This window comes from Corvus cornix, chromosome 1 (genome assembly GCF_000738735.6).
Source record: "Corvus cornix cornix isolate S_Up_H32 chromosome 1, ASM73873v5, whole genome shotgun sequence".
Classification (NCBI taxonomy): domain Eukaryota; kingdom Metazoa; phylum Chordata; class Aves; order Passeriformes; family Corvidae; genus Corvus; species Corvus cornix.
In genome coordinates this window covers 24303165-24327207 of record NC_046332.1, presented here as the reverse complement: position 1 = coordinate 24327207, position 24043 = coordinate 24303165, and the positions used below count along the sequence as shown (strand labels likewise).

General features: G+C 44.4%; 1 protein-coding gene across 3 annotated transcripts in view; it reads right to left on the bottom strand.

Moving 5' to 3' along the window:
• LOC104687061 (limbic system associated membrane protein) overlaps positions 1–24043 on the bottom strand; it is a 1003034-nt gene that overhangs the window by 21867 nt on the left and 957124 nt on the right. For 2 of the 3 annotated variants that reach the window (XM_010395986.4, XM_010395985.4), the window contains 4 exons: positions 12771–12905; positions 8892–9012; positions 7795–7943; positions 1764–1799 (listed from right to left, as the gene is read on the bottom strand). In XM_010395986.4, coding sequence (XP_010394288.1) covers positions 1764–1799; positions 7795–7943; positions 8892–9012; positions 12771–12905 — 441 coding nt within the window. The remainder of the gene's footprint in view (positions 1–1763; positions 1800–7794; positions 7944–8891; positions 9013–12770; positions 12906–24043) is intronic. The other variant, XM_010395987.4, reaches the window with a different exon arrangement.

Genomic DNA, 24043 nt, shown 5'->3' with positions numbered 1-24043 from the left:
AGCTTCAGAGATGGAGGGGAAAGTGTTTTAAAGGATCAACTAAAGCTGTGCAGGATGGCCTTGGCAAGTTGATTAGGAGGTGTATTTGTAATGGGAATCCTGGCCTTGCTCACTCACAGATTTTGCTTTATCATTTAGCTTAATGGGCTCCTAATTCAAAACCAGCTGTAAACAGGGCTGGCTATGAAAAAAATTAACACTGCCTGCCTGTGGAATTTAAGGATATATAATAAAAATAATCATAAAACCAAAGAGCCCTGGGTTTTTCATCAGACAAAAATATTTGTCATTGAAAATTCTGCTTAAAAAAAAGAACACCTAAAATTGGAAAACTCCTCAAAACCCTACATCCGAAACAGCCTCAGCAACTTTAATTTCATATCCAAGCACAGGTTTCATTTGCAATACATAAGATAATGGTGTTTAATTGGATTTATTTTTCCACAGTAGGTTCCCAATGGCCTACTTTACTCCTTTTCTCAGCTCCTTGAATGTTATTTACAAATCACTCTCTGGGATTTAATTTTAATGGTAGCTTGATTTCCAGCTCCCCCCTTCCTTTTTTTTTTTTAGGTACTTTTCTTTAATTGTATTTGTGGATTTGCCTTTTAAATAGGCAATTGTGACTACATCCTGAGCCTGAATAAGTTGCCAAGAGCAGAGCTTGATTTGAAAACGGCAGAGTAGTTAAACGGAGCATGTGTAACACCCAGCATTTATTGTTCTTTTCATGGGAGTACCTGCAGGTGCTTTGTTCAAGCAGGTGCTCTTTTGCAAAACAACATGGGCTCCTAATAACACTCTATCCCAAAGCTCCGTGCAGACATTAACAATTTAGGTCTCTGAGCAACCCATAAGTTGTGTGCATCTTCCTCATATGGCAGTAAAACAAAGATACTGAGGAGCTGTAGGCCAAGATTTTTTCAGTGAACACAGGGATATGCTGCCTTATGTTGATTTAGTTTCAAACACCACTTTCAAATGCTGTAGCCTGCTTTCTGGTTTCTGTGCTTTTTCAGAATGAAAGGATCACAACCACGTCCCAGATCTCATATGGATGTTTGGACCATGCTGCCTGCACCTGAGGCAGGAGTGGGCAGCGCAGAGACAGAAAAAACACCCAGACCCTGTTTTGTCTCCATACCTTCTTCCCTTTTGGAATAAAGCAGACAGTAACACCTCACCATGTGCCTCTTTTCATGCTCTCTGCCTCACATATAGGGCTATGTGACTGGAAGACTTGGAGAGGTAGGACAACAGCATGAAAAAACAAAGTGTTTCATGGTGGATGATAGGATGCTCAACTAGAGTGAAAAAAACCTTCTGGCAGTGTTTTAACATTTAGTTTTCTCCGTGTCCTTTCCACCGTCTCTGCAAAAATTTAGTTCTGCTTATGCTTTTGATCCAAATCTGAACAAGTGGGCAAAGAGAGCTTAGGATGAGAATTTGTTTTAGGAGTAGGTCTGCAGGGAGATTGAACCTCACTAAAGACTGTCCAGACCTGGGTGACAACACAACATCATGGCTCAAGCTTGGTTAAAGGTTGTTGCTGTTCAGTTGATTGGTTTGTTGAAGAGGGAGGGGGGAAAGGGAAGGATGAGGAAGGTGAGCAGAAAAGACAAAATGACACCTAAATGAGAAGGGAAAGCCCTTATCTTCCTACATTTCTGAGCTGTTTTGCCCATGCCTAGCTCTGAGCATTTGTCAGGATGACGGAGAATGACCCAGCTAAAGAGCTACTTCAACATAAAACATATACTGACCTGGAAAAGGATTGGGGAGTGTGGGTAAAACTCGTTCTAAGGGGGGAAAAAAAACAATAAGCAACATGCAGGAGAAAAGGACAAGCCACTTTTCACACCAAGCAAGCAGCAGATACAAACCTGATGGAGTTGTCCATCCCCAAATTAAATGAACTAGAGTAGGTTTCATATACAGAGCATTTTGCTAGCAACATGCCTAATACACATCAACATCTCTTGGGACTGGGAGTCAGAAAGAAGTAATTTGAAAAACTAAACAAATAACAGCCAAACAGCAAGAGGGATTAAGCACCTGCAGTGAAGGTAATTGGAGTTGATGGGCCATATCTTCCTTCTGACTTTCAAGACCACCCATGTCATCACTCTACAGCTCCTCTTAGCTACACCTCTGCCTGGAAGCTAGTCTTGGCAGAGAGGTGAGTTGTGGGAGTCCTCCATGAGTAGTTGTTGCCTCCCCAGAACCTTCTCCACCCTGGATTCCTTGACAATGAGAGGACTCTTGAGGATCTGTGCATGGGAGCAGTCACCCTGGTGAATCCTCAAGGGCACTCTGCTCCTTTAGAGTTTTTGTCCTCTGAGGGGAACAGAGTTTTTGCAGACTTGTCATCTTCCAGTTGTGCACAGAGCCTGCTGTCTTGTTTATAGGGTTTTTATAATGTGTCCTCGTTATACGTCACAGCAGGACTTTGACATACGTCACTGCTGGCTTCACGGTTTGCTTCTTCCACAAAAGGATCCCAAAAGAATTGCACAGACACTGAGGGAAACCAGTATCAGAGACCTCAGTCTAACAGTAGTGCTAATTCTGCTTCGCAGATGGTGCAGGTGATGCACAGAGCAAGGAAGCAGTTTGCCCAAGGTCAAATGCTGAACTGTTGGCAGAGCCAGGCACAAAACCAAGAATGCAAGGTCCCCAGGCTTGACTGTTATCACTGGGTCTCCTTTCATTGCCTTTGGAGCTTGCTGGATGCCTTGTACTGACTGAGACAAGTTCCCACGCATGGACTGATCCATAGGTAGACATTTAGCTGCAACAGCTGGTAAGCCTAGGGCAATGAGTTGTCTCCTGGCTTACCTGCTAAGATCATAACTGATGGACACAGAGCTTGGCAGGATAAATCAGTAGTCCACTATTATTCTCTGATCACCTAGGCCCAGCTATTTGGAGGCTAATGGTCTTTCTACAGTATCCTTGGTTCAAAGAGTGAGTTTCTGTCTCACTGGAGCTCATGAGGATTGAGTAGGTCAGGCCCATCCCTATGACACTGGCAGAACTCCTCCCCTCACGGTGGTAATGGAGTTGTTTGAATCCACAGCAGGCACAGGGGAGATCAAATACAAGTCTAGCCTGGATCTCTGTGTTTATGTAGCAACAGGGGACCATTGTTCTGCGAAAGCAGGCTGTTTGTGCTGACAAGACTTCCTTGTTATTTAGTTTGGTTAAATAACTCAACTCCCCTTTACCTTCTTCCTGCACAGCAGGCTGCAGGCTGCACAGCATAAGCAGTTAAAGCAAAGCACTACGGCCTCATTATCATGCTGCTTTCTATTCAAGGACTCTATCTCTGTTCCCCTCTCCCACTGTGTGCTGCTTTTATTGTTCCACCCTGGCTCATTAGCAGTGTCTCAGCCTTGCCCCCTCTGACTGTCAGCCCAAACCACTTTCCTGTCTCCTGAGTCTCCCCGTTACTGACAGCCCTGGGGAAAACACGGGGTGTGCACTAGGAGGGATTTTGGCCACAGTTAAGGTTCCAAACCCCAGCAGCCACCACCGTAACCAAATGCTCAGGCACAACAAAGCGTGGGCAGAACGGAAGGAGGGGTGTCAGCGTGTGCACACTTGTGGCAGGATGCTAACAAATAATGACAAGTCAGAGGCTAACACCAGCTCCTAGGAACATGCCCTGCTGCAACCAAAACTGCTAGGCTCCACCTGAAGCTTCTCAAGTTGGCACTGTCTTGTCAACTTCTGCTTCACCTGTGCGTTTGCTGATTCCCCAAAGGGTGCAGAGAATGCAGCAGGGGACCTGCTGATGGTGACAGTCTCCTATAACTGAGCCAACTGAGTCAGCAGGACTGCATCAGAATGTGCAGCACTGTGCTGATGTCTCCTGTTTCAGACTATGGGATGGGCTAGCTTGGCAGGAGGCAGAAGGCAACTAATTTGGAAAAGCTTTTTTTTCTTTTCTCTGCTTTGCTAGAATGCACCAGGTACTGCACGTGCTTCTGTGTGGCTGTGGAAGGATGTGTGGGTTTGCTTACACATCACACAGGTGCATGTTTTCATATACATACTCACCTACACATAAACCTATGTTCCTCCAGCAAATGTGTATCTCCTATGTGTATATGTATATATATACACATGTATATAAACATTTGTGTGTGTGTATATATATATATATACCTCTGTGTAGCATGTGTTAAGATACAAATTGTGACTTTCACTCATAATGCTTTTCATAGCACTGGTAGGTGAGTAAAACAAAAAGAAAACATGTTCCCTACCTCCTAATACACTTGGAGGAAGAACCCTTTCCCTTCAGTTGTGTCATTGCTTTTCACCTCTGTTGCTCTGTGATGGCAGCCCTGGCTTTGCCTCTCTGTCAGGTGATTTTCACAGAGATGTGTGTTACTGTCCCTTTTTTGTGCTTGGGGTTTACAAACCCTGCTCCCAGGCTCTGCAGAGCTGAATCAACCTACTGGTTCACCAATGCTGCCAAACATGGTCCTGCCTCCCAGCTCCTCATACCCACAGATGTGTTATACAGCTTCCTCTCCTGCATGGGCTTTGGTGCCTGTTGAGCCCAGCCATGAACTAGTTCAGCTCAGTACAACAAAAGAAAACATTTGGGGCATTTTAGAGAGATGAGCAGTAAAGCTCAGTTACTTATTCACTGGTTTATCAGGTTGGACTGGCTCAGTGGGCTGTCCACTGGTGGCAGAATAAGTGAAACAACAAAACCATGTGGCACAGAGCAGGATGAGCAAAAGGACTGGGAGGGAAGGGATGCCAGAAAGCTATTAGATCAGTTGTATCATCAAACTGTTCCTGAGTACCCTCTCTACAAACATATTCCATATTTGCTGTTGGAGACAGTTTCCTGGGTAAGTTAAACCTTTGGTGGGGCCGTATTTATGTTGTAAACTCAGTCTCCAGGAGTGAGGGATATAAATCTCTCCACCTACAGCAGGCAATCCTGCTGCTACATCCTTTAAGGAAGATCACTAGCTATCTATTCATACAGCTCAAGGGAGCTGCTTTTGTATTTTAATGCATCTTCTATCTATGACATTGACATCTAAGGCACTCAGTCTCTCTGAGAGTTTTTCAGTGCTGACTGAGATTTCATGAAATGGTAGCCACCAATTTTTCTCTATTGCTAAACTGTTCTTTCATATCATTTCGCTCACTCCCTGTCTGCCCTCCACCTCAGGCAAAGCTGCCAGTACCTCATTATTAACTCTCTGGTTGTTTCTTCACTCCTTGCTGCCATTCTTTTTTGTGCTGCAATGGGACACTGAGGAACCATCGCTGTACTTACCTCCCCAGTGGGATGTTGCCCTACAGTGAGCTTGTTCTCTATTTAAAAAGGAAATAAAATCTCTGATTCCAGGGATGAAAAACACTCCCAAGTATTTGAGTATCTTCTGTACTTTGCAAAAACTTGGCACTGCCTTATTTTTCTGTCTGGGTGTGTGGCTGGGAATGTGCATTACCTGTTATTTCAGCTACCGTGTGATCACTACAGCATTTCTTTCATCTGGGCTTGTAGGTTTTTTTCAGCGGCTTTCTTTATCTTTATGATGCTGGATTCCCTTCACTCATTTCCCCCCTGATTTCTTAACCTTCAAAATACTAGCTGTAGTCTGCCTGAATTTATTTTTTTCTCTCTCTTTCTCTCTTCCACACTAACTAGAAGAACAGAGATTTCCTGAAACAATATGAAGCAATTGCACACTGCAAAAGTAGGGATTAACCAAGCAACAAAAACAAGTTAGAAAGAGTTCACTGAAAATCATCAAATCTCTCTCAGCTCCTGCACCTCCATTCTCCTGGCTCTTGTGAAGTTCTCTAGTGTCCTCCAGTATAAACAAGCCTTGAATTTCTAAAAAATTATAAATGAAATCCAACAAGTTGAGGGAAGGAAAGTGTTCTTCATACATGTCAAAAGGGGGCTAAAATAGGATCCTCACTGTTGCAAATCATCTTTATGACTGTCCACATTTCCTCCTGGACTAGTTAACAGCAACTGAGCAAGGTTTCCTTGGGTCTCTCACAGGTCTGCCACTCATTTTATGACCATGGGTAAACCACTTCTTCACTCTGTACCTTAACTTCCTACTGCAAAATGGCGCTAACAACATTCACCCATTTCTAAATGACTTGTGATATTAAAATATTTATTCATTTCTAGCAAATCCTTTGAGATCCTTTGAGGTGAAGTTCTGAAGTCATACAAAATGCTTCTCTAGCAAAACTAACCCTCCAGCTAAAATCATATGTGCATATATGCATTATTGAATTTCATTTTATATTTTGTTTCAGTGATGCATTTCAGTTCATCTCTGTAACAGGAACCAACAGAGAGGGCCAAATTTAGAATTCAGTCACAAATAATGGATTCTAAACTTAGAATTATATTAATATCAGCAAGAACAAATCTGGAGTATTTGAAAATTGTGTTCCAGATTGCTGCCTGAGGATTTTTTTTGAATCTCATGACAGTCACAAGACCAGGGTGAAAAGACTTTCAAAGTAGAAATTTGCTTTGTGTGCTGCAATGCTACAGGAAATCAAATATATGTTCTTTTATGATAATATCTGTTCTTTAGAAAGTAACGACCACAAAATATAGCCAAATTTGCAAAAATTCAAACTGCCATGAAATAAATCCAAAGGTGGTAGACAAAAAATGCCCATGCATTTATCCTTTTGCACTATATCTGTTAATCAAACTGCAATTTTGGGGTTTTTTTGTGGTTTGATTAATCTGACCACACAGAGCAGAAACTAGACTAAACTGCATCCCATTCAGACTGCTTTATACAGCTTTTTTTTTTTTTTTCTGTTTAAAAGGACATGCAGGTCATGGCATGAGTGTTTTAATTCAATTTGGGACCGTCAGAGGAACACTGCCATCAGTCACTTTTGTGTCTACGTGGCCATTTGTGTGAGTGGGTCATTTTGCTGCAGTCTATCCCTGATGCCAATAACATGTGGGCCAAGTCTAGCCCAAGTTTGAGACCTGGAATTAGGAACTGCATTTTGAATACACCGCAGTTTGTATGTGTGCGTGGATGGTCGGTGAGGGGAAAGGGCTCTGTTTAGGGTCAGGTTTGAATCAGCTGCAAAATTCAGAACCAGCAGGAAACTCTTCTCTAGAGCTTGGTCTAGTCCCAGCCTCTGTCTGTTTGTACTTACTAAGACAAACTAAGTAACTGAAAGGTAGCAGAATCAGATCCAAGGAACCTTATTCCATGTTTCATCTGTTGATTACCTTTTTCCCCATGTTCCCTATGGTATATCCCTTTAAAATCATTCTGTCTTTTCTCATTTCTGTCCCTTCCAGTTTCAAACCAATTTCTCTTTTTCTTGACTCTGTCTTGTTCTCCTCAGGCTCGGTGGCTAGTTCTCTCCATCTCTCTGAATTACTTGTCATTTCTCAGCTGTCATAGATCCTCCGAGCCCTGGCCTTCTGTCTACTTATTAAAGGGGCTGTCACTCTAAAGGGTTTTTTGTTTCCAGCTTTAAAACAAACACATTTTTATTATTTTAACAAAATCTGTCTTCAGCAAAGCCAGTCAATCAAAGGGCCTGACTGTAAACCTTTTGATTTGGCTGTGTTTGTGTTTCAAGGCAAGTATGAACACGTAGGTATCCGAAGCAGAGTGCTGCAAGCCAGGTCATGGCTGAAGGTTTGAGGGTGCTGGGTTGTCAAGAAGATGCCTTTCTGAGTTTTGGCCACCGTGTGCTTTCTACACAGCTGTGTCTTTGTGAGAGCCTCCCTTCACCCTCTCCCGTACTTACTGTAAAGGTATAGGCTGGCATTTGTGACTCCCAGCTTGTTGGCAGCCACACAGGTGTAGTTCCCGTAGTGTTCCTCAGTGACATTGGCCACCATCAGCAGAGACTGGCTCCCCGTGCTCTTAATCTCCAGACCATTGGCGCTGTTTATCCTGGGAAGACAGGAGGAGAGGTGTATAGGGCAACGGCAGCTGTGGACTGGGAAGGAAATCCCTCCTCAGCACACAGCAAACCAAAGTCATTCAGCCCAGCTGGCAGGTGAGGATAGAGGGAAGCAGGGAGGAGATGCGAGAGGAAAGAGAGCAAAGAAGGCATGGATGGAAAGCAGGAAGAGGGAATGAAAGGAACATAGGAGTTCAGTGGGATGAAATGCCACTGGTAAAGCAGTGGAGAACCAAGGAAAGACAAGGGAAAGGGAGGAAGCATTTACCCAGCACTGAGTCACTCTGGAAGTGAACACACCATGGCCAGCTGAAGGCTAGTCTGTACTTAAACAAAATATTCTTAGTGGAACACACTGATTCACAGTATGTGCATATACCAATGCTGAGTCACCCCTGAACGTGGGCACCCTGTTCAGGGCTGGCTACCCTAAAATGTAGGGTAATAACACAACCTTCTTAATTCCAGATAAATGCTCAGGTAGAAAGGACAGATCCTTTTTCTCTTCTCATTTATTCTCATATGCAAGACTGAGAGGCCCAGGTCAGACAGGTGAGGGAATCTCATGCCTCAGCAGCTCCTTCTCCTAGAAGAATGCACCTAGAGCAGCATTACCTAATTTAAGACTAACACTACCTACTTTTTGGTCTGTATCATGGGCTACGTAACACATGAACATTGTATTAATCAGGTGTTGGCCCATAATTGACTTTAAGGCAAGAGCTCCATCGTCTGCATTTCCATCATCATCTCCAGTGCAGAGAGAAATTGCCTCCTCCAGCCATAACCACGCTGGCTCTGCCGAGTCAGATGGGACATTGTGACTCAAATGGATTGTAAGGAGCAATATGTTTGAGAGGAGATGGGGAGGATGACAGGAAACCTCTTTTCAATGGACTAAAAAAGAGAGGAGGGAAGAGGCGAGCTAAAGGCCTCACCTGGTATCATCTCTGTACCACTCGAAATCAGGTGTGGGCACTGCTGATGCCTCGCACCGCAGTAAGGCTTGTCGTCCCGTGGCCGCTTCATTGCTCTTGGACTCTGTGATGGTGGGAGGGTCTGCAGGAAGGAAACACGTGGTCAGTCCACACACTTCCAGGTGGAACCAAACAGTGAAACTGTGTCAGGGCTGGCTGCCCCATGCAAACTGTACGGGCTACTGGAGGCCCACAGCAGCTCCCCCCTGGCACATTCCCCCCTGCTCCTCTGCAGAACACTGCTCTTTGAACACTCCCTAATGTACAACATTAGCAGCACTCCTCACATGTGCTTCTCCTCAGCACTGCTGAATAAAGTTCTGTCATAAATGCATAGGCATACACAGGCAGAGTTAAGGTTAATGATGGACTTCAGCAATTTATGAATATTTACCTATAGATGTCTAGTTTGCATGGCTTATTAGAGAGGAGAAGATGAGAGACTTCATCAAGGGTAAAGGAAGACAGCAAAAGTAAAGGAATAAAGGAATTTAACACTAGTGTGAAAATTATTTTCCATACAAACTCTTTGTCTAATGCCAAAATGATAATAAGAAAGGACTGAAGCAACATGTATGAAACAGAAATACATTTGTGGCCTGAAAGAGAAGAACTTTAGCAGAAGCTGTGAGTGCAGCTCTGAGAGCCAGTGTTGAGACACTTCCTTTAGGTGTCCAAGGTTACAAATCCTGATCAAACCTTCCTGGACATCGTGCTTTGTGACAAGCTCCAGATGGGCGTGCTTGTGACTGCTCTTCATGAAGTTTGCCCTCAGCAGAGGTGCTTCCACCTTCGCTTACTTTGAAGTCTGAGCATTGTGCCATGGGCAAACTAAACTTGGAAAATATATCGGTGTGCTCTGCTGGAGCTTGGTCTCAGTACTGGCTGGATACCAGGTAGGGTAGGCACTGGCATTTTCAATCCCAGCCCCATGTTCAAAATATTAAGCAATAAGCTTTACATGTTAAAAGGCAGAATTATTTCCACCTGGCTGCTGAGAGGGATCAAGGAATAAATGCCTTGTCTCTCGTCACTAATACTTGCATGCCCTGAGATTACAGGGCTGCAACTCAGACAGATACTTTGCTGCGACTCAAGTTACCATAAAACACACTCCACCATCTGTATCTGTCCCAGAACTGAAAGGCCAAAAAAAAAAAAAAAAAAAAAAAAAGCAAAATGGATTGTGTCAGCCACAGGAAAAAAATAAAAATCTGTCTGGAGAATGTATGGAAGGAAATTTGTTTGTGAACACATTAGCCATCTCAATATGATCCCTTCCCTGACCTTAATCGGGATTTTATGCAGGGCTTTAGGGATATTGCAGTGCACCCTCTAACATCATAAATATTAATAAGTGTACATAAATAGAATCCTACATTGAAAGGCTGTGAGTTCATGTAAATATTTTAATTTGAAAAGGAGGAGGGATAATAAAAGGATAGCAAAGGTGATTTTTTAACCATTCTTATTTGATTTTTTGGTTTGAGCAGTATATCTTCTTGCTGACTACAGAGAGACAAACCTTTCCATTTCATGAATCTGGCACAAGAGGTGAGTCACAGAATGAACAGGCACCTTTCCATGGGCCTAGAAAACGATCCCAGCAGGCATCTGCTCCCCAGCCCCTTGCTCTGAGCAGTCCCTATCTTCACCACTTAAAAAAGTTGGTGCAGTGCTGTCCCGGGAGAAGGGGCGGGTGACAGTCCCAAACAAACCAACCTATGGCACTCAGAAGGCAGCTGCTCTGCGTGTAGCCATTTGCTGCCTGGGAAGCCAGGAGTGGGTTCCCTTTAGCTGTTTTCCTCCCACTCTCCCCAGGCCTCAGTTTCCCTGCCTGTGATGTGCAAGGGCAATTACTTGGGAAGCCTGAAGGTGGTAGTCTGAGACCAAAGCAAAGTGAGATGCTTTCTCCTGCAGTCCGAGATGACAGTGCTCCACAGCAGATGCTGAGATGGCCAGGAATCTCCTGAGGTTGGACAGGCTCCATTTTTCAAGCTTATTGTGTTTTTTCCCATTTTCTGCTGCTTGTGGAGTTGCTTAACAAAGCAGGATGAGGAAAGATGTATGTAAATATCTAGCTTTCATTGCTGAAATAGGACTGATATTTTCCTGCATGGTCCTCATGATCTCTTAGATTTATTTCCCTTTCTTTCAAAAGAAGAGATCTGTCCTTAAGGAATTTTAAGTTTCTTACATTACAAATTACACCACATATTAATATTACAATACTCTATCACATCACTTTTCCGTATATTCCAACAGTTAAAATGTTTAAGGTCTTAACCGTGGCATAGTTATTATGTGTTGAAACTAAATCAAAATCAAACATTCTGACTTTATACAAACAATCTGTTTCAAACACATTAAAGCACCATTGAAATTATGTTTCACAGAAATATTTGAAACTATTAATTGGTTCTCATGGAACATTTCCAATTTATAAACTCAGCTGTTTGTGACACTTCTATACTCCCAGTGCAGAAAATCTGCTACTACAGTTCATATTAATGCCAAATTTGGCCCATGAGGCAGCTGATATTAAACCAGTGACACCCAATTTCTAAGGGAACTATAAAAAACTGTGGATTTGGAAGATGCTGTAGGGAGCTTACAACCTCAATTTCTAAGCCAGCAGAAAAGTTGATCTGATGTGATGGCCCACAAGGACCAAGGTAAAGAAACAGACAAAGAGCAATAATGGTATTAAAAGATGCTATAATCACCTACAGGCAAATTAAGACTGGTATTGGCTGAAACGCTGCCATCAGCTCTCTGCCCTAACCCTCTCCCCGACTGTTCTACCTGTGAATTAAGACATGAATATGCACCCAGAAATGTCTGTAGCCATCTCCAATTTCAATTTAAGTTAATATTTTGATTTAAGTCTCCATTTAAACTGAAGAAGGTCGGGAGAGGATATACCTCCCATTCATCCATCCTAACTGCAAAGTTATTAGCCTCCAAGCAAGGAAACAAAGCAGGTACATGGGGATAGCTCACTCTACATTACTCCAGTGCCAAACATAAGCCATACAAGTATGGAGGTGGACATATACACGTGTAGGATTAAAGAGCAACATCAATTTGAAATATTTTGTATTACTGTGAGAGAAGCATGCCAGCAGAGTGAAGTGGACATCTGTCTAGGCACATATGGGATGGGATCCATGCCCTCCTCCACAGGTGTGGATGTAAGCCACAGCTAACCATGCCTCTCAGTGCTTTTAGGGGATTGCTGTATCCTTTGGTCAAGCCCCTCTCTGTATTGCACTGGTGCATGGAGGGTCTCTTAGACAGAGCTTTAAACTAATGACCTGAAACCAGCATAGAAGTTAAGTTTTTGCACCCTGTCATTAACACATGCCTCTGCCCCGCGTCCCCTGGCTGTGATAGCCGTGTAGGCACTGCTGAGATGGCTGGGTGCAGGCAGGAGTGTGTTTGCTCTGAGCCAGCTGAGCCCTCCCTTATCTCTCCTTGCTGCCTTGGTGAAGCTTCTCTTCACGCTACTGTTGACCCGAATATCAATGAGTGAAAACAAGGCATTGCCAGCATCTCGGAGGGGAGAGATGGGGGCAACTCACAGCTCTTCCTTCTCCCTCTCCCTCTCTGTCTGTCTCTCCATGCCACACCTCCCCTGGCCTTTTCTTATATATTACCAGGTTGAAAGCACAAACTGTACCCTGTGGCAAGTGTCTGACTGCAGATAATTTTCTCAGCGCCCTCCTTTTCTGATTGTATAATCCAAACCCAGAGATGCTTCTCTGTTTCTCCTGAAGTAACCCCCCGCCTGTGGGCAAAGCTCTCCCCGTTGCCCTGCCCCAGCTGCGATGTACTCACAGTTCACAGTGACCCGGACTTGCTTGACGTCAGCCGAGGCAACTTCATTGGCAGCCTTGCACTCGTACTTGCCCGACTGCTCTCGTGTGATCCCCAGGATCTCCAGGTACTCCTCCTCACCTTCAAACTCTCTGCCTGGTAGGACAGAAGAATACAGAGGGTGCTTCTGTTAGGCTTTCAGATTTGGGAAATTGCTATGGAGGAACAATCACAACACGGATTCTGCAAACGAGTAACAGTCGTGAGCCATTTAGAAGTTATTTCAGAAGCTGTATCAGCAAGATACCAGTGTTTCATTTAACTATGAAAAACTGAAAATCTGGAAGGCCGCATACAGGTGATACAATACATAGCATCTCACAGGCTGCCCAGGCCGAGAAGCAAAATCTCCACCACATGAGATCAGACTAAGTTCACTAGTGTGATGGCTGAGTACTACCAGAGGTTAGTCATGCTGTGGCTGATGTGCCGGGTCCTCAGATGTGCTGGTTTGTTGTCAGCACCCTTTTCTCCACTGCAAAACTGTGAAAAATGTCTTTCTGTCTCTCAGAGCAGCCACCACCCTGGAGTGCCATCGATCAGGTCAAGCTACCATTAAACACAGCCAAACTGAGAGAAACAAACTGTAATTTGATCTGCAGAGACCAATAATCATCACGCATCCTTGATCTACTGTACATACGAAATGACACATTTAAACCGTGCTGCCTCGCTTACACACTTTGGAAAACAGTGACTTGAGTGTCAGTCAGGGTAATGGATGGGGGCAGGAATCAGGGGAGGTCTGTGGCCTTGCTTTTAACTCACTGTATGACCTTGAGTGAGTCACTCCTTTGCTCTCCCTCTGTGAACTGCAGCAAATAGCACCCCCTCTCCTATCACCTCCTGGTTAGAGCAGGGCAGTGAGGTTAACCCATATAAAACACATTAGATTCGTTGCATGAAAGTTGTCAGGGAAGCATGAAATATTAGGATTGGTATATCTTCTCTATTCCTTCAGAAAGCAAAGTAAGGCACCTCCTGGAAAGAATCTGAACCCCGTTTCCTCCTCTCAGAGGGCTGTGAGCACTGCTCTGCAGCATGGGAAACCACAAGCCCCAGTTTTGTGCCTGTGTATGCTTAGAGAAAGCATCCCCCAACCCTCAAAGGGTAAAAGCCAGATTTGAAAAAAGAAAAAAAAGGTCAGCTCACAAGAGCTCCCATTCAGGTTCCTCAGAGAGTGGTCAGATTTTCCAAAAAGTTCGCTGCCCACTGGCGATGCCAGCTGTGTGCAATTCCCGTCTGCATCAGAGAGGGACTTTAGAAACTTCAAAATCTGCTCAGAACTCTGTCTCTTACAGAATTATTTTTATCTTTTCTTTATTTCTCCTTTTCACAGGCAATTTTTGGAATCATTCTAGGGGAAAACCACCCCCCATCATGGAGACTCCGCATGAAAACAGCAATGTACCTATTAGACTCATCTAAAGACAAGGCTCCTCCTCTCTTTCAGCAGGGCTCATCAGCAGTCCCTTTTCCCAGCTCCTACCAGATGTTCAGGTAGTGGAAATCTCATTGGTCTAAAATTTACAACTGCTTTGGTTTTTGCATCCCCTAACAGTCTGCTCTAGGACCTTCCTGCGTGGCAGCAGTGTATTGCATAAGGGAAGGAGGCAAAGTTGGCTCCTGCTGCCAGGACACGGCTCTCAGTCCTCTTCTCTCTGCTGGGGCTGATGCTGTGGAGAGTCAGTGGAGAAGGAAGCAGGGTGGGATTTTCATGGGTGTTTTTTATTGCTGGAACTCATGAATATGTTAGGGAATCAGAGTTAGGTGAGTCACAGCACTGTGGAAGGCACTTCAGTCACCATCTAATCCGTTCCCCAGTCTCAAGGCAGGACACATGAGTCATGTCAGGGACACAGCCATCCTCTGCCCTCCAGCGGCAGAGATTCTGCAGCCACTCCTGACAATCTGTTCCTGTGCTTTGCTGTCCTTACCACTGGAGCAGTTTCCCTGAAGTTTGACCTGAATCTCCCTTGCTGCAATTTAAAGCTATTACTTTTGTCTTAGCCACTACAGACAAAAAGAACAAATCATTCCCTCCTTCCCTGCAATAGCCTTTTATCAACTTTTAAATCACTTATGTTCCTCCCTCAGTTGTCATCTTTTTTTTCTTTTGGCTGAACATTGCCAGGGTCTTTCAACCTTCCTCTGTAGGTGAGGTTTTTTTTGGCTCTTGATCATTCTTGTTCTTTGCTTTTAGACCTCTCTGACAAGTTCACATTTTTCTGGAAGTGTGATACCCCAAACTGAACACAGCATTTCAGATGAGGTGTTACCGGGGCTGAACACAGATGAAGGATTGCATTGCAACTACTGCACCATGCTGCTGTCTGTAGAGGCAGTACATTGTTTCTGGTTTTGCTACAGCAGGGATCAGTTCTTTTTGGGAACTCTGTTAATTCCCGGATCTTCTTATGGCATATTGCTCATATTGCTACCTGCTAACAAAGCACTTTAAAAATCCCACCCCCAAACTGAGCTGACAACCAACACTCCCCTCCTTTCACAGCAGCACTCCCAGGTGGTAGGTCAGTCGGTTGACTGGAGAGTTAATCAGAAATCAGGGAAAGACTCACAAAGAAAAGGTTAAAAAGTAATTTGCCTCTGTTTTGCAGATCATTTGCTCTGCAATTCTGCCTTGTTTATACACAGGGTTCATTCCAAGTGGGACTTGCTTCTCCTGCAATTTGCCCTTGTCACAAGTCTGTCACCATAATGAAAACAGGGTTGAGGGTGACTTAACCAGCGCTAATGGAGTGGCACCCCTCATTACGGGTGCTGTTAAGTCTGTCTGTTAGAGAACCACATCAATGGAGTTCCAAAGTAACCTAAAAGGGTAGATACTTTCCCAAGGGAAAATGTTTTTGTGCTTCTCCTCTGCATCCATGCATGCACTTGAAGTGTACTGTGTACCATGTCCAGCAGGAGAGCTTTCACAGCTACACAGAACTCCTCCCAAGACATGATGAGCCGCTGACTTGCCCAGTGGAGTGCCCTGGAAATCAGTGAAAGACAGGACTTCTGTTCTAAAGGGCATGTCAAAGACATCAATAACCCTATTCAGCTCCTCATTCCCCTGCTCTAGGACACAGATACAAGCATAACGCTTCAGGGAAAGTTTCTGTGACAGTCTCTTGCTGAATAAGTGGTAGCACTGTTCTTGTCCCTGCACTGGTGACCCTGAGCATCAACATTTGCTACAAGAACTGCTCTCACTTTCAAGACAGACTTTTTTGCTTGCTGCCTTGTCCCCTCTAAGAGCACATTAACCATTTCTAACAAAAAGCATTTATGTAAAATTGAGGTGTTGTAGTACAGATCAGGGAGAGGAAAGATGTATCACAGTGTGTTAGAGAAATGTCAGGTTGTGATATCTTGCAGAGAGCTGTAGAGATGTTTTCACTAATTCACTTTGGCAGCCAGATTAGGTGAGTCATATTAACTCTAACCTCTAAGGCAAACAGGGGATGGGGGGAGCAGGAACACAGCTTCATACATCGAGTGAATTTACAAATGTTTCTGCACAAGAGCTGGCTTTGGCAGGGAAGTGATGGTTGTCACTATGCAGTTTATCAAAGTGGGGAGGGAGAAGGCTTGGACAATGCTCTTTGGTACCGATGACAATGAACATATTCTGTTAGGTGAAAGAGGGACTGCCAGCTCCTGGCAAGTGAGCCACTCCATTCCCATTAAGAGAAGACATTTGCCTTGAGCAGATTATCAAGGGATGAAATTCTGACCCTACTGCCAAAGCTTCCTTGCTGACAGGGGTTGTCTCCTGGTTGTTCTGCCTGGTTCAGTACAGCCTTTTCCCACTGAGGGTCCTTTCAGATTTACCTCGGGGGATAACTTCTCACTCAGTGCAGCTCTTCTCATCCCAAACCATCCCCTTGCATGACTTCAGGCAACCTGCTCCCCTGGAGGTTTTTTGCCTTTCACATGTTCATAGTTAGCTTGGTTTGTTGCTATAGCTCCATTAAACATCTTCTTGCCAAGCTGTAGCTCCTTAACTCTGTCCCAGTAAATCAGAAAGAGGAGCTTTCTGCTCTGGAGGCTGGAGATAGAGAGAGCATAAGCCTGGGAGGCTTGACAATCAAACCAAGAGGGAACGACCCTGAGCAGCATGAGCCAGGCGGCTGCTGCTGCTTGGAGCTGGCAGAGCCTTTTTTGCAGAGGGATCTGCGGCAGCAGCTTTGATGTGTGCAGGAGAAAGGCTTTGAAGGCCTGCTTGCCTCAGCCACATTTCCTATCCACTGGCTTCCTAATTGGACCCAGTAAATAATGAACCCGAACAGCAAATCTCCTTGGCTATGCTAGCCTGCTGGCAAGAAGCCCTCCTCTCCCCCTACCCTCTGGAAATAGCCTTGTACAACCCCATCGGCTCTGCATATTGTCCTTGTTGGTGTGCACACCTGCCTGTGCTCTCATAGAGATATGATAAATATATATTATATTCTGTATTTTATATACTATGTATTTTATTTGTTTTTACATCTATAAATCTGCCTGTGTGGGCAGAAACACAGACTGACACATTCCCCAGGCATTTATGGGCCCTTCTCACCTCCGCCCCTTGCTCTGCCACACATCATCACTCTTTCCTCAAAGTCTAAATGCTTCCTTTCTACAAATGACACACACACAGACAAAATCCCACTTGTACTGTGTGCAGACAGCTCTTTCAGGTAGTCAGGGCCAGCAGTGCATTCAGACACATGCTCTACCAGAGAGACCTTTCCCTTCATGCCCTAGTTTCTTACATGTCCAAAGGGGAAGCTGATCTCCAGAGGTGGCAGCCACATTTTGTTTCATCTCATCTCCTGTCCGTGTATCCAACACTGGGCTTCTTCTTGTGCAGAGATTACTTTAGTTCTCTTATTTTTTTTTTTTTTTTAAACTGCCGTGGTCTTAATTTAAACTAAAATTCAGATCTGATGAAAGTATCTGTTTGCACTTGGCATGCGGAGAAAGAGATCAGCCACCCTGCTCCTATGTTTGTTTTCCCTCCAAGCATCTTTGCAGTTGTGAAGAGAGGAGAGCAGAATGGGTTATGCATCTTTGTTGGGCCTAAAACAAGATGCAAGGAGATAAAAAAGATTGGAAATCAATGGATGCCATTTCAAGTTTTTTGTGTGTAGCAACTTCTATTGCTGAACTGCAGGTTTTGTTGTCTCTGCACTCTCCATTTAGTGTTTGAGGTTTTGCTCACCTAACTTTCCTCCTTCCCTCTGCACCTTCTATTCCCTAGGAACAGGCTTCTGAAAGACAAAAATAGCTAAGGGAGCTTTTGACATGATTTTTTTGTTTTACCTCCAGCTGAGGGGTTTTTTTTTAATTCAAAACTTTGAAGTTTTCATTATCAGTCTGTCTCCTCAGCCATCACAGATTCCAATGAGCTTGGCATTTTTTCCTATCCCTTAGCTGAAGAGGCTTGTTTTTAGCAAAGAGATCAGTAGAGAGAAGCAGATGGTGGATGAGCAAAGGGACAGCTAGTGCTACAATGCTACAGTGAGGAAGGAAGGCAGAAAACCTAGAGTAGCATGGGAAGTGGTAAAAATGGGGAAAGCTTGAGACAAGACAAAAATAGATGGAGAAAAAACAGGGAGAATGAAGAGAGTGACAGTGGCTGGGAGAGAGAAATGCCAAAAGAGTGAGATTCTTCAGTGACTGAGAAAAAGAGAAAATGGTAGTCAGCTACTGTCAAAGAGAAAGGCACTGAGACAGAGTGAGTGAGAAAGACGGGAGGTGAGACAGTAGCAGACAGAGAGATGTACAGCTCGGTGAGAGGCACAGCCATCCCTTGTGTAAAGGGAGCCATGAAATAACAACTGCCAGAGGGACAGGAACAGAGGGGTCACATGTAGTAAGGCAGTAATTACTCTGTTTAAGCAGCAAGGCACAGCAGGGTATTTATTGTTTAAGCTGGCCTCATGCCTCCCATGCCCTCAGGTCTGTAGCTATTACACATAAACCAAAAAACTAGTGCAGTGCCAGGGAGGGTTCTGGCCTGGCTCTGGCTTAATGAATGAGTCAGACTGGGAGGAAACACTCTGGCATGGTTTCCCCTGGTGTTCACCAGGACCTTGCTCATCAGCAATCACATTTGCACCTTATGTGCAAAACTGACTCCCGAGCCAGGGACAGCGGCCGAGGAGCTCCCTGGCAGGGGGAACACGAGCACCCACTGGCATGACCAGGGTTAAGAGAGCCTATGATTTTCGTGGGATCTTTCTTCTCAAACTCCACGCATCCAGGGTGCAGATAAAACCCTCCAGGTTGAGAGCAGCTTCCCCAGACTGAACAATGTCTCTGTGCTCTCTCTCTTGGGACAGCACTGACCAAACCGCTTGGGACAACTCGCCCATCGCTGGCGGCTCTGCCCAGGGGCTGGAAGCCAAAATCTGACAGCTCAGATGCAGCTTGCATCCTGGCTGTGGGTGCATGTCATTGGGGGTCATCTGCCTGAGGCAGCCTCAGCAGATTGGCTGTATCTCTGAATTTCCACCCCTCTTTTTCATAAACGACCGCTAAGGGTCATCACACTCTCTCACATACAACCCCGAGTCTGGGCACGGAGCAGGTGTGCAATATACTACTCCATCTCAGCAGCTGATTAGATTTTCCATTCAAAATCCATATGTGAACACCGGAAAGAAAGGGAACCATCTCCTGAAAAAAAATCCAGACCCGCTTCACTTGTGTTTGACCAGTGGTTTTCTTCTTCTCTTTGCTGAACCAGAAGAAGGAATTAATGGTCTTCTTCAACTTGAGATATAATTTAAATCAGATGATTTCATGTTGAAGAAGATCACTTTTTTTTTTTTTTTCAAAATTACTTACTGAATTTAGCCCAAATTTGTTAACACTTTTTTAATGAACACAAACAGCTTTTTTTGGACAGATTAATTGCTCTTGAAAAGAACTTGGCTGTGATGCCAATGTATAAAGTAAATTATGAACCATGAGGTAAATTAAGTCATGTAATGTCACAACTACAATATTATATTCCCTAAGTGTTGCATACTGCAATGCAAGTTGTCATGACTATGCCACCAAACACCAAGCCTTAATTTTACTGCCAAGAAAATGACATATAAACATGAACAAACCAATAGTTGCACCATCTCTGCATCACAAAATTTTTCCCTGCTGCCTTCTGAAGGGTACTTTAAAACAACATGAGGTAGGAGGCATCATCAGCTAGATGAATCAATGAGATGTCACCACAGCTTTGAGAGCCTTAGGAAGGCAGGAGTTGGTAACTCATTAGGGCTGCGAGGACAGTGCTGGAGCAGCTAATGAAATGGAGGTTGAAACCAGAAGGTCAGACAAAGAATCACAGCTCAGGCTCAGGAGTTGTTTGATGTGGACACATGGATGGCAGCACACCAATCCCACTCCCAGCAGCGGGGTCAGCACTGCGGGAACCTGTGCCCTCTTCCTCCACCACCTACAGGAAGAGGATGGGCCAGCAGTTGCCCCTGGCAAGAGGAACATCAGGGTGTGTTTGTGGGGGTGTGGGTTCGTAATCAATAGGTCTTTGTTTCCCACTGTGCTAAGCACAAGATGGTAATGGAAGCTGAGAGCTGGTGCAGGGGACTGAGATTTCTTGCATGTCATGGACACTTATGAAAGGCATGAAATACAACAGCAGGCAGTCAACTGTTACAGTCTCTAGTGACTCGGATGGTTTCTTTTCATTCGGTCTCATGTACTCCTTTTTCTACAAGTTTTCTTATTTTGGACAATGCACTTGTGCTATCATTGTTACACAGTTTGAAGACAAGTTCCTCCTCACAAACACAAGACCAAAGAAAAGACTGACAGCAACAAGTCCCTTCTGGGGCAAGAAGCCTGACTGAACTGTATAATTTGTGTCCTGCCAGTGAAGAGCAGGGATGCAGTCCCTAGTTTAATTCCACAAATCATTATGTCAGCCCCAGGCTTTAGAGAAACCTTGTGCGACGGCACTCACTGGTACCAAACATGCCAGTCTCTCAATCTAGGAACTATAAGGTTGGTCTGTGTTTGGTGGCATCTTTAAAAATCCTTATCTTCTTTACAAAGTCTCTTGTGTCTTATGGAGCACAAGATACGCTCAATATACTGTTGTGCAAGAACCACGTGGCTTGCTTTCGTAGGCGTCCAACAGAATGTCTCCCTGTTTTTAAATCTAAGGTGTTTGTTCCCTTCTGTCCTATGCCCACTAATTCTTCTTGGGATGAGAGGGTAATGATGAACCCAGAGCTTCAACCTAACTTTAAAATTTTTAAAAAATTTGATGATCCCCTCCTTCTCAATGATTCAACTTTGCCCATAGAATTCCATTCTTATATGTTTGAAACTCGGAAGAAGACTTGAGAAATTACAAACTGGCACAAATTTACTTGAAATGGGAAAGAGCTTTAACTCAGAGGCTTAGGCATTGCTGTGGCTCTTTCTCTGCAAGCTGGAGCCAAATGTTTCATGACCAGATAGCATGGCCCCTGAATCTCCTGTCTTTAGCAAGATTGCAATTCCGGTAGTTCATCCCTGTTTTCAGTGAGGCTACTCTGAACACCGAGTTCACAAATAAAACCTAAAGACCGGGATTTCTGTATCAGCCTGGATCTAGCCACTGATCTTTTAAACTGCTGTAGTTTTCAACTGAGGAAATGAGGTCAAAGAGTTAAGCCACCCCTTAGCAAGATTTACCCTTTCAAAAACACGCCAGTTGTGATGCCTGGCGCCAATATTTGTATAGGTGGATTAGCTTCTTGAAAAATCGTTTTGTTTGCTTTTCTGTTGACCCCTCTCCTTGCTGCAATGTTTCTCAATTAGATCCAGCATAGTAATTGCCTGACACCATCCCCCATACCTGCTCCTGGTGGAAGAAGGAAAGGGAATACTTTGTAGTGAGCACAACAAGGGATCAGGAGATGAGACTAACTGGCTGGATTTAGGATTGATCAGGCATCAAGTATTGCCAGGTATCAAGGTGAGAATCACAGAGATTTGAGGCAGGGTGGGGTGTGTTGGGAAGAGATTGTTTGGGCTCACACACTGCAGAGACTTTTGATCAGTTGGGCTGGCTCCTGTGATATTATAATCTGAAGTGTCTGCTGTTGATTCATAGTGATAGCAGTCCAGATAAATGATTGCTTCGGTCCAGAATATTTAATTCTTATGTATTTAGCCACTCCCTTGCTTTCCAAAGAATAAAGAGTCTCTCTCTCTCAAACTTGCCAGGTACTGGCTGCGAAGGAGAAGGAAGGCATTTACTCACTGCCTAATATTGCATCTTGTAAAGTCCTACAGGGGAGGCAAGCAGAGAGGAAATACAGACCCTGATTTTGAGCTCTTGTAGCTCCCTGATGCATCTACTACCATTGCTAGTGCAGCTGTTGGCTGTCAGCACTCTTTAAATCATGGCTGTGAAGCAGGGTTTCTCTCCCAGGGATATGGGAAAAAGAAGGGGGTCACCAGAAAGGGAGAAGGCAGAAAACTGTAAGTAGAAGAAACAGTATCAAAACAACTCCTGTCTGACTTCTTACAGCTTGCCCCATAAGTTTAGGAAGGGGTCTGAAGACAAACCTAAAAGATATTTCATTGCCTTCATCCCAAGTCCTTAATACTTGTTCTGATGGTTACATAAAATTTCCAACAACTGTTACAGTACTGGCATGAGAAGACCATGGCCAATCACGTCAATCAAGAGTGTCTCACTGGGCTTCACCTCTCTGAATCCCCCTATTATCATCATGGACAGGAATCCATTTATTTCTCTTCTCTTGACTCCCCAAATGCATTTGATTCCTGTGGGAAGAGAAATGTCTAGCTCCAACAGGAGCCCAAGTCAGCCAAAAGAGCCAAGAAAGCATGGAAAACCATCTGTTTTATGTTGAGGACTCTTTGGCTCCTTTCCTCCAAGCTCCTGGAGAGGCAGGGGTCTCATTAGAGTGCCTTTGCAACTGCACACCTGTGAGACTTTCACTGGAACTGAAACAGCAGTTGTTCTAATTAAACAGCACAGAGCAGGCCACCTTAATCACAGACATGATTTCATCTTCCTTGAGGAGAGAGGGGAAGAGGAATCAAAACTGATAAGAGAGAGGGAAGAAGGTGAAATGTGCTGAATCCCTGCTTTCTCAGTTTAAAGCACTGAGGGATGTCTCATCTCTGTAAAGATTAATGTGAGCTTCTCATGGCATGTTTTATTAAATGGTTATATAATAATTGATATTTGAAAGCAGAGTTTCCAAAAGCCACTAAATGCTTTAAGAGGACAGGACCTAGTGGCTTTCAATGGCATTTGTGCCTGCAAGTCACTCAGGTGCATTGGAAAACTTCACCTCTACTCCTTTATTCAAATCAGTGCCCATTTACTCCATCAGTGTGACCTTGCCAGTCTATGAGGCAGAAACCAGGGGCAGGGTTTGAAAACCATAAGCCCTCTAAGGAGAGGGTCCATGTTTCCTCAACCTTGGGTGGAAGTAGGAGGTGCCAGCAGCACACAGTGTGAGTGAGAAATCCATAAGCTGAGGAGCCAGTACCCAGACACCAAGGACACCTAGGAAATAACAGCATGATAATTCCTGCCCTGACTCTCCCAAAGCCTGTAATGAGGAGGCACATCTGTCCCTGAGACAAGGCATCCAAACAGGCCAGGTAGAAATGCTGCTGGCAAGCCAGAGGGCCAGTGGGCCAAAGCTTAATAGGAAAACAGCAGCGATTTGTCTCTACCACTATTTATGTTTCAAGCACATGACAGGTTGTCAGTGGAAGTGAGTGCTGCTAAATTTACTGCTTCTCAAATCCCCGCCACAGTTGCATACTTGTCAAGTCACTTCATTTGAAGGGCTAGGTGTTGGGCTGGACTTTCCTCCCCTGTGCTCTCCTTCAATGAAAACCACAAACAGCTTTCTTTACACCACAAACTGATCCCCTCAGGGGCCATGATATCATGGTATGAGTTTAGAGGAGAGAGATGGTTCCACGGCATACTAATTTTTAACCCTGATACATGCTGGTCTTGTTCTGGGCCACTTGACTGCATGTGTGTGTCTGACAGAACACACACATGACTGAACTGAACAAGTAACAGCTTGGTTACAGCACTGGGCATTTGGAGACAGAGAACATGATAGCCTGGTGAGCACGAGTGAGTACCAGCTGGGTGTGTGGGTGAGAGCTGCCGAACATCGTAAGGAAAACAGTGCCAAAAACTGTGGGGATGCAAGAGGAAATGTAGG